The sequence below is a fragment of the Saccopteryx leptura genome, chromosome 3 (genome assembly GCF_036850995.1).
Source record: "Saccopteryx leptura isolate mSacLep1 chromosome 3, mSacLep1_pri_phased_curated, whole genome shotgun sequence".
NCBI lineage: Eukaryota > Metazoa > Chordata > Mammalia > Chiroptera > Emballonuridae > Saccopteryx > Saccopteryx leptura.
Genome location: NC_089505.1, coordinates 284,474,348 through 284,491,119, shown reverse-complemented (window position 1 = coordinate 284,491,119; position 16,772 = coordinate 284,474,348). Strand labels below are relative to the sequence as shown.

The window sequence follows — 16,772 nt, the reverse complement described above, 5'->3', positions numbered from 1 at the left end:
TCCGGGTGAAGAGAAACCCAATGAGGCTTATATCAAGACATATCATAATTAAAATACCAAAGTTAAGAGATAAAAAAAAATACTAAAAGCAGCAAGAGAAAAGAAGTCAATTACCTATAGAGGAACCCCCATAAAGATGACATCTGATCTATCAACAGAAACACTTGAGACCAGAACGGAATGGCAAGAAATATTCAATGTAATTCAAAACAAGGGCCTACAACCAAGACTTCTTTAACCAGCAAGATTATCATTTAAAATTGAAGAAGAAATAAAAAGTTTCCCAGACAAAAAAACTTAAGAAATTCATTACAACCAAACCAATACTGCAGGAAATGTTAAGGGGCTTGCTGTTAAAAGAGCAAAGGGGAAAAAAATCAAGAAATAGAGGATTATAGATTTAAAGAATAAAATGGCGATAAACAACTACATATCAATAATAATCTTAAATGTAAATGGTTTAAATGTTCCAGTCAAAAGACATGGGGTAGCTGCATAGATAAGAAAACAGGACCCATACATATGCTGTCTACAAGAAACCCACCTCAGAACAAAGATACACATAGACTGAGAGTAAAGGAATGAAAAAAAATATTTCATGCAAACGAAAAGGAAAAAAAAGCTGGAGTAGCAATACTAATACCTGACAAATAAACTTTAAAACAAAGGCTATAGTAAAAGATAAAGAAGGTCACTACATAATGATAAAAGGAGCATTACAACAGGAAGATATAACTATTATAAATATATATGTGCCTAATATAGGAGCACCTAAATATATAAAACAGATTTTGATGGACAAAAAGGGCAAGATCAACAGCAATACTATAATAGTAGGGTATTTTAATACCCCACTAACATCAATGGATAGAACCTCCAGATACAAAATTAACAAAGAACTAGCCTTAAATGACATGCTAGATCAACTGGATTTAATAGATATCTTCAGAAACTTTCACCCCAAAGCAGCAGAATATACATTCTTTTCAAGTGCTCATGGTACATTCTCTAGGATAGACCACATGAGGATAGACCACATGTTAGGACACAAAACAAGCCTTCATAAATTTAAGAAGACTGAAATCATATCAAGCACCTTCTCTGATCACAATGGCATGACTCTAGAAATAAACTACAATAGAAGAACTGAAAAACATTCAAACACTTGGAGACTAAATAGCATGTTAAAATAATAAATGGGTTAACAATGAGATCAAGGAAGAAATCAAAAACTTCCTTGAAACAAATGAAAATGAACACACAACAACTCAAAATTTATGGGACACAAGTTCATAGTATTACAGGCATACCTTAAGCAAAAGAAAGCTCAAATTAACAACTTAACCCTGCACCTAAATGAACTAAAAAATAAACAGCAAGTAAAGCCCAGAGGTAGTAGAAGAAAGGAAATAATAAAGATCAGAGTGGAAATAAATGACATAGAAGCAAAAGAAACAATACAGAAGATCAATGAAACCAAGAGATGGTTCTCTGAAAAGGTAAACAAAATTGATGTACCTTTAACCAGACTCACCAAGAAAATAAGAGAGAGGACTCAAATAAATAAAATTAGAAATGAGAGTGAAGAAGTAACAACTGACACAGCAGAAATTCAAACGATTGTAAAAAAATATTATGAAGAACTGTATGCCCCAAAATGGGATAATCTAGATGAAATAAACTCCTTGAAAAATATAATTATTCAAAAATCAATCTGGAAGAATCAGAAAACCTAAACAAACCAATTACAACAAAAGAGATTGAAACAAAACAGTTATCAAAAAATTACCAACAAACAAAAGTCCTGGGCCTGATGGCTTCACAGGCAAATTCTACCAAATATTCAAAGAAGAACTAACTCCTATCCTTCTCAAGCTATTTCAAAAAATTCAAGAGGAAGGAAAACTTTCAAATTTCTTTTATGAGGCGAACATAATACTCATTCCAAAACCAGGCAAAGTCACTACAAAGAAAGAAAACTATAGGCCAATATCCCTGATGAATTTAGATGCTAAAATTCTCAACAAAATATTAGCAAACTGTATCCAGCAATACATGAAAAAAATTATACATCATGATCAAGTGGGATTTATTCTGGGGAGGCAATGCTGGTACAATATTCACAAATCAATCAATGTGATTCATCACATAAACAAAAGGAAGGAGAAAAACCACATGATAATTTCAATAGATGCAGAAAAAGCATTTGATAAAATCCAGCACCCATTCATGATCAAAACTCTCAGCAAAGTGGGAATACAGGGAACATACCTCAATATGATAAAGGCCATCTATGACAAACCCACAGCCAATATCATACTCAATGGGCAAAAATTAAAAGCAATCCCCTTAAGAACAGGAACAAGGCAGGGGTGCCCCCTATGACCACTCTTATTAAACATAGTTCTGGAAGTCCTAGCTATAGCAATCAGACAAGAAGAAGAAATAAAAGGCATCCAAATTGAAAAAGAAGAAAGTTTTACTGATTTGCTGATGACTTGATACTATACATAGAAAACTCTAAAGTCTCAGTCAAAAAACTACTGGAACTGATAAATGAATTCAGCAAGGTGGCAGGATATAAAATCAATATTTAGAAATGAGTGGCATTTATATACACCAACAATGAACTGTCTGAAAGAAAAATTAAGGAAACAATCCCCTTCACTATTGCAACAAAAAAAATAAAGTACCTAGGAGTAAATTTAACCAAAGAGGTTAAAGACCTGTACACAGAAAATTATAAAACATTGATAAAAGAAATCAAGGAAGATACAAACAAGTGGAAACATATACCGTGTTCATGGATAGGAAGAATAAATATCATTAAAATGTCTATACTACCCAAAGCAATATATAAATTCAATGCAATTCATATTAAAATACCAATGACATACTTCAAAAATATAGAACAAATATTCCAGAAATTTTTATGGAACCAAAAAAGAACATGAATAGCCTCAGCAATCTTGAAAAAGAAAAATGAAGTGGGGAGTATCACACTTCCTGATATCAAGTTATACTACAAGGCCATTGTACTCAAAACAGCTTGGTACTGGCATAAGAACAGGCATAAAGATCAATGGAACAGAACAGAGAACCCAGAAATAAACCCATACCTTTATGGTCAATTGATAGTTGACAAAGGAGGTAAGAGCATACAATGGAGTAAAAAGATAGTCTCTTTAACAAATGATGTTGGGAAAATCGGACAGCTACCTGCATAAAAATGAAACTAGACCACCAACTTACACCATTCACAAAAATAAACTCAAAATGGATAAAAGACTTGAATGTAAGTCATGAAACCATGATCATCTTGGAAGAAAACATAGGCAGTAAACTCTTCGACATCTCTCACAGCAATATATTTGCTGATTTGACTCCACAGGCAAGTGAAATAAAGAACAGGATGAACAAATGGGACTATGTCAAACTAAAAAGTTTTTGCACAGCAAAAGACAACATGAACAAAATAAAAAGACAACCCACACAATGGGAGAACATATTCGCCAACATGTCTGATAAGGGGTTAATAACCAAAATCTACAAAGAACTTATAAAACTCAACATCAGGAAAGTAAACAACCCAATCAAAAATTGGGCAAAAGGACTGAATAGACACTTCTCCAAAGAGGACATACAGATGGCCAATGGGCATACAAAAAATGTTCAACATCACTAATTATTAGAGAAATGCAAATTAAAACCACAATGAGATATCACCTCACAACTGTCAGGTGGCGCTCATTAACAAAACAACACATAACAAGTGCTGGTGAGGGTGTGGAGAAAAGGGAACCTTCCTGCACTGCTGGTGGGAATGCAGACTGGTGCAGCCACTGTGGAAAACAATATGGAGATTCCTCAAAACATTAAAAATCGAACTGCCTTTTGACCCAGCTATCCCACTTTTAGGGATATATCCTAAGAATAACAAATCACTGATTCAAAAAAAGAAATGCATCCCCATGTTTATTGCAGCATTGTTTACAATAGCCAAGATCTGGAAACAGCCCAAGTGTCCATCAGTAGATGAGTGGATTAAAAAGCAGTGGTATGTATACACAATGGAATACTACGTGGAAGTGAAAAAGAAGGAAATCTTGCCCTGTGCGACAACATGGATGGACCTGGAGTCTATTATGCTAGGCAAAATAAGCCAGGCAGAGAAAGAAAAATATCATATGACCTCACTCATATGATGAATCCAATGAACAATGTGAACTGAGGAACGGAAAAGAGGCAGAGAAGGGGTTATAGAGTCCAGAAGGAAAGCTGTCAGAGGGAAAGGGGATGAGAGGAGGGTATCAAATAAAGGAAAGACATTAGGGAAAATATAATATATACACATTACACAGAGAGATAGAGGGCAGGATAGTAAATCAGGGAGGGAAGGAGGGAAGGCAGTGGGGGGAGGGGGCAATGGGGGTTTCAAGGAGAACACGGAGCGGGGAGGGAAGGAGATATATTCGGGGGAATACTTGTTACTATGTAAACACAACAAATTCAGGGGAAAAAAAGAATGAACATATTAACTACAAGCCAAACTATCAATATATATGTACTGACATTCTTCAACCCAATTTGCTTGGGCTGCCCAAGGCAAAGCCCCCTTCCAATCAAGCATGTCATCTCATTGCCAGTGGCTGGATCAGGACTGTGAAGGCAGGGACAGCTGAGGCAGCAGCAGGCACAACCCAGCTTTGCCCCTGGAGCACACACACTCACACAGCAGAGAGCCAGTCTGTGGGCCCGTGCTCATAGTGGCGTGTTCTATGCATCGGGCTACCACAATCAACAACATTAACACATGGCAGAAATGGAGGAATTTCTGTAAATCTCAAACCAAAGAGTCACAAATGGAATTTTCAGTAAGATAGAGAAGGTTGTCTACAAAGTGAAGTGCTATTTCCCAATGCAAAATGTCCAAGGAAATCTATGAAGTACCATTTCGCTCCTGCTCATCTGTTATTGAGGGTAAAGGGTTTGGGTGATGGGGACTGTTATGGGGAGAGAATCTGTGATGAGGATTTCTTCAGCGAACCCTGTAGTATGAGTCCCACACCTTCCTAAAGCCAGTAGAGGAGTATCTGTTCACACCTCAAACCTCATGGGAAGGTCCCACAGCACTACATCTGAGCTAACATGTCACCTCGACAGTACAGGGGATGTGGTGGTCTGGCATGCCTCAACAGCTAGAGATAGGCTCACCAGCCAAGCTGAAGAAGAAAGTGTGTCAGTGTTGGGATTGGGATACACTCCTCTCCAACAGAGTTCAGAAGAACAAAAGATGGGAAGTACAGTATTAGCCGTGGACGTAGGGTAGGCTGTGAGAAAGAGGGAAAACCGGCTTGGAGGTGTCGAAATCATTCTCAAAACCAACTACAAGTGATGGGACCTCCAACTGAGTCTGTGTGGAGTGAACCTCCCAAAACCAGAGGCTGAGAGAGAGCAGCCAGCCTGACAAGCACATGCCCCTTGTCACAGAGCTGCGACTGAACTTCCCCAGAGGTGGGAAGTCACTACACCAGCTCCGATTCAGTGAAAACTCTCTTTGCCCTCACCTCTCTGTCCTGAACTGAGACTGTGTTTGGCAACTTAGAGATGGCCATAGCATTTTTTTTATTGGTCAAAAGTAATTCAAGAGGGAACAAAACTGCCGGAATTTGCCTCTTAAATAAAGTCTAAGGAAAGTGAGAGATAAATGAATTTTCATTTTCGATTATACTGCACAGATCCAGCTTATTCAAAGACCTGGTTACAAAGTTTTCACAAGAAGCTATGTCTTTTCTCTTGGAGGAGACATCATAAACACACAAAATGAAGATCCTCATCAGCTTTCCTGTAGTCGGCAGTGAGGGCCTCTTACCTCACTCTCTTCTCCTCAAACTGGTCCTTCCTCCTGTCCTCAGCTCTGCTTTCATCATATTGCATCAGTCCCTTGCTCAATACCGCCAGTGACTTCCCACATATTCAAGGTAACACCCAAGTTCCCTAAGCTGTCTTTCAATGCCCTTTAACATATCCCCAATCTTCCTTTTCAGCCCTTTCCTCTCCTACCTTCCAGGGAAGGTAGACAAGACAAAGAAAGTTGTTTGGGCCTGACCTGTGGTGGCGCAGTGGATAAAGCGTCAACCTGGAAATGCTGAGGTCACCGGTTCGAAACCCTGGGCTTGCCTGGTCAAGGCACATATGGAAGTTGATGCTTCCTGCTCCTCCCCCCCTTCTCTCTCTGTCTCTCTCCCCCCTCTCTCTCTCCCTCTCTCTCTTCTTTCTAAAATGAATAAATAAATAAATAATTTTTTAAAAAAAGTTGTTTGATTATGCAAATGAGATGCAAAACCAACTTTTATTTCACTGGTGAAAATGCACTATACAAAAGGCTGAAAGCACTGGAGTATCTGCACATTCCCTGATCCTGGAATTTTTGTGAGCAGTACCTTCTGGTTCCTAAGTCTTTGACCACTTCATTCCTCTTCCATCCATATCTTCACTTATCAGAAGGCCCTGGACACTTCTCACAGGTCATTTATTAATTATAAAGAAAACCTCACAGTGGGAAAATCTGGTGAACATCACCTTCACCAAAAGATGAAAGGTCACTTCACAACTAATGGGGAAGACTGACATTGTGTCCTCCCAAGAAGGGTACATCTGCAGACTCTGAATCTAATTATGTTCATCGCAGCATTATTTACAAATAGCCAAGACCTGGAAACAGCCCAAGAGTCCATCAGTAGATGAGTGGATGAAAAAAGCTGTGGTACAGTTACACAATGGAACACTGCTCGGCTGTAAAGAAGAAGGAAATCTTACCTTCTGCAATGGCGTGGATGGACCCACAGATTGTTATGGTAAGTGAAATTAGCCAGGCAGTGAAAGACAAATACCATATGATCTCACTTATCTGTGGAATTTAATGACCAAATTAAACTGACAAACAAAATAGAAACAGAAGGAAGGTCACATGGAACAGACTGACAGCTGTCAGAGGGGAGGGTGTTGAGGAGCAGGATGTTAGAAGGTGAAGGGATTAAGAAAAAATATATATATATACACACACACACATATGTATATACACAAACACACAACACACAGACACAGAAAACAGTGTGGTGATCGCCAGAGGGAAAAGGGGTTTGAGGGTAGATGATGGTGGGCAAAGGTGAGGGGACGAAAATGGGGACAAAGGAGACTTTGCTTGGGGCGATGGGCACACAATGCAGTGTGCAGATAATGATTTATTGAGTTTCGCACTGAACTTATAACTCGATAAATTCAATTAAAAAATAAATATTTTAAAACAACAAAATAAAATAAAAATAGACTGTTTCTGCCATAATATTTTTATTTTTAATTTAATGGGTAAAGAGACATGATGTCTTGAAATTTACCCTGAGATATAAAATTTTATGTTTTATATATTTATTTCTATTATTTACAAACATAAATAAATATATAAAAATATTTGTGTACTTATAATATATACATCTATATATCTATGTATGTATCTATAAATACATATATATGCAGAGAGAGATTAAAAAGTAAATATGGCAAAATGTTAACAGGTAAGTAAAGTTTATTTAATATTTCTTTGTATTCTTGAAACTTTTTTATAAATTTAAAATATAATGTTTAAAAAATAAATTTCTTTGGCAGAGGGTTTCTTAGGGCTTTTAATATTCATTTATTCACACCATTCACATTAATTGAGCACCTACTTTATGCCATTGCTGGGCTGAGTGGTTTAAGAATACCTAAGAAGAGTGTCTCATGGGGATAGTTTTCTGTGAAATACATTTTGTCATATTTTACTTTGCCTAAGCATAATCCACTTCTCCAACTAGTTCATAAATCCCTGAATAGCAAATGCTTCCAGCCCATATATATTCCACATGCTCAGGGCTGGGAGGAGCTTGCTAAATGTCAATGCTGTAAGATAGGAAAGGAGAGAGGGAGGAAGGAAGGATGGAGGGAGAGAGGGAGGGAGGGTTGACTCACTAACACCGATTTCCGTGGGGATCACTGTTGGACACCTTCAGCTGCAGCCTACAGGCTAAATCTTCCCAGACTGTTCCTGATGCCACAATCTCCACTAACAGAGGGATTGCTCAGAAAAACAAGAATCCTACCCTCCTAAGCATTATCACTACAATAACAACAAAATCCTGGGCAGCTCTTTCCTTTCCACTCTGACTCTAGGTCAGAAGAGGTGTGAACAACAGTCACCAAGCACTTCACCAGCACAGAAGGCCCTCAGGGTACTTGATCGTTCTATCTCACACCCTCTTCAGGACCCCAGCTAGTAAAGTCGTAGACAGCAGTCTGAGACAGAGGGCGTGGAAGGCTCACATTTAAGAGTGAGTCACCAAATTCTGACCTCTTCTTTGGTCACTTCTTTGGTAACATCCTGTAACAAAACATCTAGAACATTTGCAAACAGACATGGGAATACGCTTACTCACAGCTGCCTTAATTTGTCTGGGGATCTGCTTGCTGGGTCCTGTTTTTATAGTCTTGCTTGTACCTTGTCACTCCTTGCATTGCCTGTCCTCCTTTCCGGCAGTTTCTCAAGAGGCCACATGTTTACAAACTATAAACATGGATATTCATCACAAAAACTGGCAGTAATAGATGGTAGGGTCTGATGCCATAACACCATCTAAAAATTTCAAACTGCTTTCCTAAAGTGAAAATAAAATACATAGGAAAACAATTCTTGCCAAGCCAAGTTTCCCTGGAAATGTTCCAGAGCATCACAGCAAACCAGCCGTAAAGGAGAACAGAAGTTTGTACTGTCACACAGGAACTGATGGCTTCATTAATAATCAAACCCTAAAGTGAGACATGGCCTTGAAAGTCATTGAATCCAGCAGCCCCACCAATGTAAAAATTGCTTAAAAAAATTCCTCAGGGGAAGCCTTTGTGTAAGTAACCCTTCCAGAAAGCCAGTTCAATGACTGTTTCTTAAATCTTTGCAGTATAATTGCTGAATGCAACAAAATTGTTTGAAATGTTGGGTGCAAGTCTTACTACCACCCATGGAGAAGCTTTGGTGTATCTCTTGGCTTGGTGCCACGATGCCAATCCTGAAAAGAAATTGGCACAGAGAGACAACTTTGAACCTAAAAGAGCATGGCTGTCCCCATTCCCCAGTGCCTCCCAGTGACACCACTCAAACTGAATCCAGTCTTTGAAGCACAGATGTTACGATGACTCAAGGAATTTTCTTGCTAGTCATTCAAATACATCCTGACAATTTAAGCACTAGACACCCTATGAAGCACATTTTCTTGAAAATTACCTGGACAGTCACACTGTTTCCCATCTTAAAACTGCCAAAATAGCAAAACATATAAAACTGCTTGCTTGAGGGGCCCATTGGACACATCCATCACTCACATGGTCCACATGGTCATTTACAATGCGTAACTATGTATGTGTGGCTACCCTCTTACCGTCCCTTTCATTCCCAATGGGGGAACTAAAGCAGATGTGACCATGTCAAGAGTGGGGTTAGGAGGGCAGGTAGAGGATAGAGACAATGTAATGCACTGGCACGCTCTCTCTCTGCACTGGCATTAGCATTACAAAGGTCCTCATCCTTTCAGTGCCACAAGGACGGGTTCCCATGTCATAAGTGCCCCTCTGCCCTATCGCACCTTCACCTTGCCTAGGTCCCTGTGCACCAGCGAAGTTAATCCATGTGGTCAGTTTTCATCAAAGTAAAAGATTTGCAATGGCCATATTACCTGAACCAATGTACAAATTTAATGCAACCACCATTACAATCCCAATGTCATTTTTTTGTGACAGAGACAGAGAGAGGGACAAGATAGGAACAGACAGGAAGAGAGAGAGACAAGAAGCATCAATTCCTCGCTGTAGCACCTTAGTTGTTCACGACTTTCTCATATGTGCCTTGACCTGGGGCTACAGCAGAGTGAGTAACCCCTTGCTCAAGCCAGCAACCATGGGATCATGTGTATGATCCCACACTCAAGCCAGCAACCCCATGCTCAAGCTGGTGAGCCTGCGCTCAAGCCAGATGAGCCCGAGCTCACGCCAGTAACCTCAGCGTTTTGAACCTAGTTCCTCTGTGTCCCAGTCCGATGCTCTATCCACTGTGCCACCACCTGGTCAGGCTTGCAAGTCATTTTTAAAGAAATAGAACAAAATTTACCAGGTTTGTATGGAACCATAAAAATTCCCAGATAGCCAAAGAAATCCTGAGAAAAAATAATAAAGCCAGAGGTGTCACACTACCTGACTTCAAATTATACTACAGAGACGTGATAATCAAAACAGCATGGTACTGGCAGAAAAACAGACATACAGACCAATGGAACAGAATCAAAGCCCAGAAATAAAACCACATATATATAGACAAATAACCTTTGACAAAGGAGCCAAAAATACACAATGGAGAAAAGAAAGCCTCTTCAATAAATGGTGCCGGGAAAATTGGAAAGCCACATGCTAAAGAATAAAACTTGACTACAGTTTGTCCCCCTGCATGAAAATTAATTCAAAATGGATCAAGGACCTAAATATAAGATCTGAAACAATAAATTACATAGTAGAAAACATGGGTACTAAACTTATGGACCCTGGACATAGAGAACATTTTATGAATTTGACCCCAAAGGCAAGGAAGTAAAGGCAAAAATAAATGAATGGGACTATATCAAACTAAAAAGCACAGCAAAAAAACCCAAAAACAAAACAAAAAGGTAGCCAATCAAATAAGAAATTATATTTGCAAATAACAGCTCTGATAAGGGGTTAATATCCAAAATATAGAAAGAACTCACAAAGGTCAGCAACAAATAAGCAAACAATCCAATTAAAAAATGGGAGAGGACCTGAACACACACTTCTTCCATGAAGATATACAAATGGCCAATAGATATATGACAAGATGCTCACCTTCAATAGCTATTAGAGAAATGCAAATCAAAACTACAATAAATAGCACCTCACACCTGTTAGATTGGCTATTATCAAGAAGGCAGATGATAAGTGTTAGAGAGGCTGTGGAGAAAAAGGAACCCTCAATCACTGCTGGTGGGAATGTAAGCTGCTATAGCCATTATGGAAAAAGTATGTTGGTTCCTCAAAAAATTAAGGTTAGAATTACCATATGACCCAGCAATCCCTCTACTGGGTATCTACCAAAAATCCTCAAAAACATTGGTACACAAAGACACATGCACCCCCATGTTCATCATAGCATTATTCCCAGTGGCCAAGACATGGAAACAACTAAAGTGTTCCTGGATAGAGGATTGGATAAAGATGTGGTACATAGATACAATGGAATTCTATTCAGCCATAAGAAACAATGACCTAGTGACATTTATGACAACATGGATGGACCTTGAGAACATTATATGAAGTCGAATAAGTAAATCAGAAAAAGCTAAGAACTATATGATTTCACACATAAGTGGGATATAAAAATGAGACTTATGGACATAGATAAAAGTGAAGTGATTACCAGGGAAAGGGGGTTGAGTATAGGGGTTGGGGGAGGGGAGTAAAAAGGGACAAATATACAGTGGCAGAAAATAATTTGACTATAGGTGATGGGCACACAACACAATCAACAGTTCTAATGCTATAAAAATGTTTACTGAAAGCTATGTACTCTTATTGATCAATGTCATCTCATTAAATTTAATTTTCTAAATAAAAGTTTTGAAAAAGATTTATAATATTTATACAGTATGTGAACTAAGGGCGAGGGTAGGGGGAGCATGCCCTTTATGAAAATAAACATGGCTGCCACAAGATGTCAGTAAATGTCCTTACACAACTAAGCTGTTATAGTTCCATACATGAACTATCAGAAGCAAAGACTGTGTACTTCTTCTATCATGACAGTAGCAAGAAAACACATTCCTGTTCCTTCCCTCGGTAAAGAGATCAACAGAAGTCTTAGAACATATTTGATTAAATACAGGGGGGGAAAAAGTGCAGTGGGTAACTTCTAGTCTCACCTAGAATGCTGTGCCCTCTTCTCAGCTTTGTGCCAGTGTCTCTACTACTGCAGAGAGTAGAGGTGAGGGAAGCTCACAGACTCCTCTCTCCTCGCTTCCCTCCCCCTCATTTTGTTGCCCCTTGAGTAGCTTGACTATGTGCTAGCCCTGTGGTCTTCCTTCCCCAGTGTTACCCCCAAGGCAGCCACACCTTTAAAGGGAGAGAAAGAACAAATGAGAGCAAACATGACAGAGAGAGGACAGAACAGCCTCTTCCCCAGGACACACATCCCTTCCCAGGGAGCAGGGAAGCCAGAGCAAAGGTCAGCTCCTGCTTACCTTTTTGCCATTCACAAAGAAAACCAACTGGTCTGCTGTCATTGTCAACAGGTCAGGTCCCTGAACTCCAGGTACCTCACTCCTAAGAAGGACTGGCAGTTATCACTGCTCTGCAACTTGAAAAACACGCCTCCCTCTAAAAAAAGTGAAACCAAGCAGGCCAATGGGAGGGAACCTGCTTAGAGCTTCAGGGCGTAAGAGTTTCTAGCACTGGTTTGCATAATCAAGCAAAATGAAAGCAATCATTCACAGCAAATCACACCCCTCACATGTACGGGTCAAAGAGCACAGAGGAAGGACCAGTAAGTATATCAGCCTTGGTACATGTGGTCTTATACCCTGCCCTGGTGGAACCTGCTTCATCCTCCCACATGCTGAAGACAGAGAAGAGGGAAGGCCATTGTCAGAGTCGGGCAGTAGAGCTCATTCATGCCCTCGGCATCTACACTTGTCATTTTACCATTTATATATTGTTACAGCAACGCAGACTCAGCACTTACAGGCAGGACTCATTCTCCTGGAAGAATGTGGAGGTCACACGATGTGGTGGTGCCCAGTGATCCAGAGGCAAAATCTGGCCTTGGACCTCAGCCAGTTACTTATCACCTTCAGAACTCTGTTGTGTTCATCCTATACATGGGCACACAAATGGGGACACCAAGAGCAGAAGAAGCCTAAGGGACATGTGATATATTTTGGAAGAATTTTGTAAATTTGCAAAGAAATAAAATATTTATTATTACTACTGCTAATAGATTCTCAACAACACAGCAAAAATAACCCTGAAACAAATCATTTTTGAGGCTTTTCTTTTATCCAGGGGGACAAAAAGGTCAGGAACATGTCCTTAATAAGTTGCCAGAGTAACTGATAAAAATATTTTATAATATCAAATAAATGAAAATGTGTAAAACAACCTGCACATAGACCAAGTTAACTTGGAGCTGAAAACGTTCCCCCATCCAATATTCATTAACTCCTAATGTAAACACACACACACACACACACACACAAGCGTGCGCGCCCCCTCTGGTCTCCTTCAGTTCTAAAAAGAACCATAAAGTTACTCAAACAGCCCCTCTGAAATAGGTAACTTACCCTACACCCTCTGCAGGTTACATAGGGGCAAGAGGGGATAGAGGTAGGGGGTGCGGGTAAGAGTGGAGAAAAAGAAATATTAAGCAAATGTGCTTGGTACAGCAACAGCTTAGAGAAACTAAAGAATACCAGGTAACCACATTATCAACAAAATGCCTTTCTCCCAACCACAGCCTTTATTGAAGCAGGAGATGAAATTTCATTTGTAGGTTGACCAATCATCCCCGTTCATCCCTGACTATTCTGGTTTTACCACTGAATCCCTTCAGACCAGGGCAGACTGTGTTGGTTGGTCACCCTAAAACAATGGTTCTTAACTGGGGTGGGAGAGGATTCCCAACCCTAAAAGCCATTTGGCAATGTCTGGTGCTATGTTTTATTGTTATGACTGGGAAGGGTTGCTACTGGTATCTAGTAGGTAGAGGCCAAGGATGCTACTAAACACCCTCTAATGCACAGGACATCCCCAACAACAGAGAATTATCTGGTCTTAAAAGTTAATAGAGCCAAGATTGAGGAAACCCAGCCCTAAAAGTAAGAAGGAAAGAAGTGGAAAGAGAGAGGGGGGCTGAGCCTGGGGTAGTGTTTTGTGATTGGTGAATTCTCCCTGACCCTTACCCTTCTATGATGGAGAGGCTTTTGCTCTATTCACTGATTCACCCAGCTTTCCAAGCCCCCCACTTCCTTGCCAGTCTCTAGCCAAAAGTCCCAAGAAACTCTCAAAGTAAAGGGAGAGGACTGAGGTTTGATGGTAGGTAGACTGGCTTGAATAGTAACTCTACCACTTCTGCATGGACCTTTTGCAAAAATCACTCTCTTGGCCTCCCTATACTTATCTAAGTAATGGGGGTGACTATGCCTACTGTTTAAGAATCCACTATGTCAAGAATGAAATGGGACTTAGTTTAGGTGTGCGACCCATCATGGATGCACAATATATCAATATATGTAATGGTTTACTTTTCCCCACAAAGCCAGTCTTCAGCCTCCTTCTGTTGTCTGGAGGTAAAGTTACTCTCTGTTACTGTGAAGCACTGAAAAATGAAAGTGAAATACATTTTCAACAAGGGCATGTGCTATCATTTGGATTTTATTTCTGTGATAACTATAGTAATTTATTTTCTATAATACAGAAATTTGACAAAAAGAAACTTTAACTTATTATGATTATTTCTTATCCAGCAAAATATTTGGGACCATTTCTTTCTCTGTGATTTTTCCAGATGTAAATTAGGGGAAAACAGTCTAAAATAGCTTTTTTTTTTTTCCAAAGCCAATGAGCTCCTACATATGCTTTCTTTTCTTATTTTTATTCAGTGAGAGGAGGGGAGGCAGAGACAGACTCCTGCATGCACTCCAACAGGATCCACCCCGCAAGCCCACTAGTGTGTGATGCTCTGCCTATCTGGGTATTGCTCCATTGTTCAGCAACTGAGCTCTTCTTAGCATCTGAGGCAGAGGCCATGGAGCCATCCTCAGCACCAGGGCCAACTTACTCCATAGCTGCAGGAAGGGAAGAGAAAGAAAAAAATGGGGGAGGGGAGATGCAGGTGGGTACTTCTCCTGTGTACCCTGACCAGGAATCAAACCCAGGACATCCACACACTGGGCTGATGCTTTACTACTGAGCCAATAGGCCAGGGCCTATATATGCTTTCAATGTTGAATGAATTTTCAAATTTGGACTGAATTAAAGGATTTCATGGTCTTGGAATAAATAGGCCAACTATAACTTACATCAAATTAACTTACCCTGCTCCTCAAAAGAATGTCTCACTCTATAACTTGCACTGCATTGGCAGGCGAGGTCCCAAAGTTCATGGAGAAGTCAGATAAGTCCTGAGGCCTCCTGGACACAAGTCCTTCTCTTGGAACAACACTTTCAGGAAATCACAAGAGATAAGAAGAGTGAAAATGCTGCCAAGAGCCAAGTCATTATTTCTAGAATAGTGAGCTCTTTGGGGCCAAGTGTTCTCTGGAGTCTAGTCAGGGCTGGTGCTCTGGAGCTAGGGTCCTGGCAGGTCTCCGGCTTCCTGCAGAAGTTCCTGCCAGCCCATTGCCTGTGCCTGCAGCAGCCTCTGCTCTGCCTCTCCCTCTCTTTGAAGCCAGGTATGCATCTTTGTCTGCACCCCACAGGTAGACCCTGTTCAGTTTCTTCACTTACGACAAGCTTTACTTGGAATGAAGAATAATTACTTTTCTTTCTAATTCCCATTGTTCAGAGTTTTCTTGTTAAGTGTCTTGTGAGAGACCCAATTTTCCTCTTACACACACCCATTCCGGATGAAAGGTGTTGTCACAGTCTCAAAGCATCCCTGCTCAGCAGCCAAGTCCTCCCTTGTTCCCCCAAACATCTGGATTACTAACCAGTCCTAACGATAGCTCTTGATACCGGAAGCATTTCTTTTGTGCTAACATGATTTCGTTTGATCCTTATAAAATCCCTGAGAGAAGGGCAGGGAAGTTATTACCTTTCCTCTCCACACAAAGAAATAGAGAGTCAGAAAGATTGACTTGTGAACTGTCTCACAGTGAGTGAGAGCCAGTTTTTACATCTTTCACCCACTCCCCAGCAGAGAAGTCATCTCTGATGGTTCTTCTCTAACTGTGGGGCATAAACCCCAGGACTGTGAGCAGGGCACTCCCAGACCCTCCCAGTTGAGCTGAAATCCAGCCTTCTGGTTGGCGAAGCCCCTGAGATCAGGGGCAGAACTGTGCTTATTGGTAGATTGCTGGTACCAGGTCTATAAGAAGGATCAAGAAATGCTTGTTGAATTGAGCCTACAATGCAAAGAACAAGTGGAGTTTTCAGAAATGTCTAATTTTCTGCCTTTTACCAAATATGGAATTTTCTTCCATCATTCAATATATTAACACCATTCAACTTCCCTCCCCAGCAATTTTCCAACTAACCTTTGATCATTGATATTAGGTAACCAGCTACTGTTCCTCAACATAAAGGTCATATTACTCTATTACTAGGGAGGAAATCAACCCTCGTTACCTACACGCATCTGGGAAGTAGATCCCTTTAGAGTCAAGAAGGTGGGATTACTCAAAAGTGGACACAGAGACAGAATTAAAAGGAACCTCAGCCTGGGTTACTACTGCCAGCACATAAAAGCTAGAGGCATAGAAGAGGTCCAGAAGCAAACACAAATTTTTTCAGACCATGGAGCCACAGACACAGGGAGCTGTGGACACCTGGGCTCAGATCCCAGCCCCTTTGTTTACTAGCTGTTAGGACTGGGAGGTCCCTCCACCATTTCAAATGAGGCTTATCTTCCTTATTCTTAAAATGGGAAAAAATTATACTACATTGTAAGCTTACTGTGAAGGCTAAAGAAA

General features: G+C 40.2%; 1 protein-coding gene across 2 annotated transcripts in view; it reads right to left on the bottom strand.

Annotated features, from left to right (window-relative positions):
• Nucleotides 1-15,279, bottom strand: part of XDH (xanthine dehydrogenase) — a 71,396-nt gene extending 56,117 nt beyond the window's left edge. Inside the window, exons 1-3 of one of the 2 annotated variants that reach the window (XM_066378550.1) lie at nt 15,177-15,279; nt 12,827-12,956; nt 12,327-12,462 (exon numbers count right to left, since the gene is read on the bottom strand). In XM_066378550.1, coding sequence (XP_066234647.1) covers nt 12,327-12,368 — 42 coding nt within the window. In that variant the 5' untranslated portion in view covers nt 12,369-12,462; nt 12,827-12,956; nt 15,177-15,279. The remainder of the gene's footprint in view (nt 1-12,326; nt 12,463-12,826; nt 12,957-15,176) is intronic. The other variant, XM_066378549.1, reaches the window with a different exon arrangement.
• Between the last annotated feature and the right edge of the window lie 1,493 nt (nt 15,280-16,772).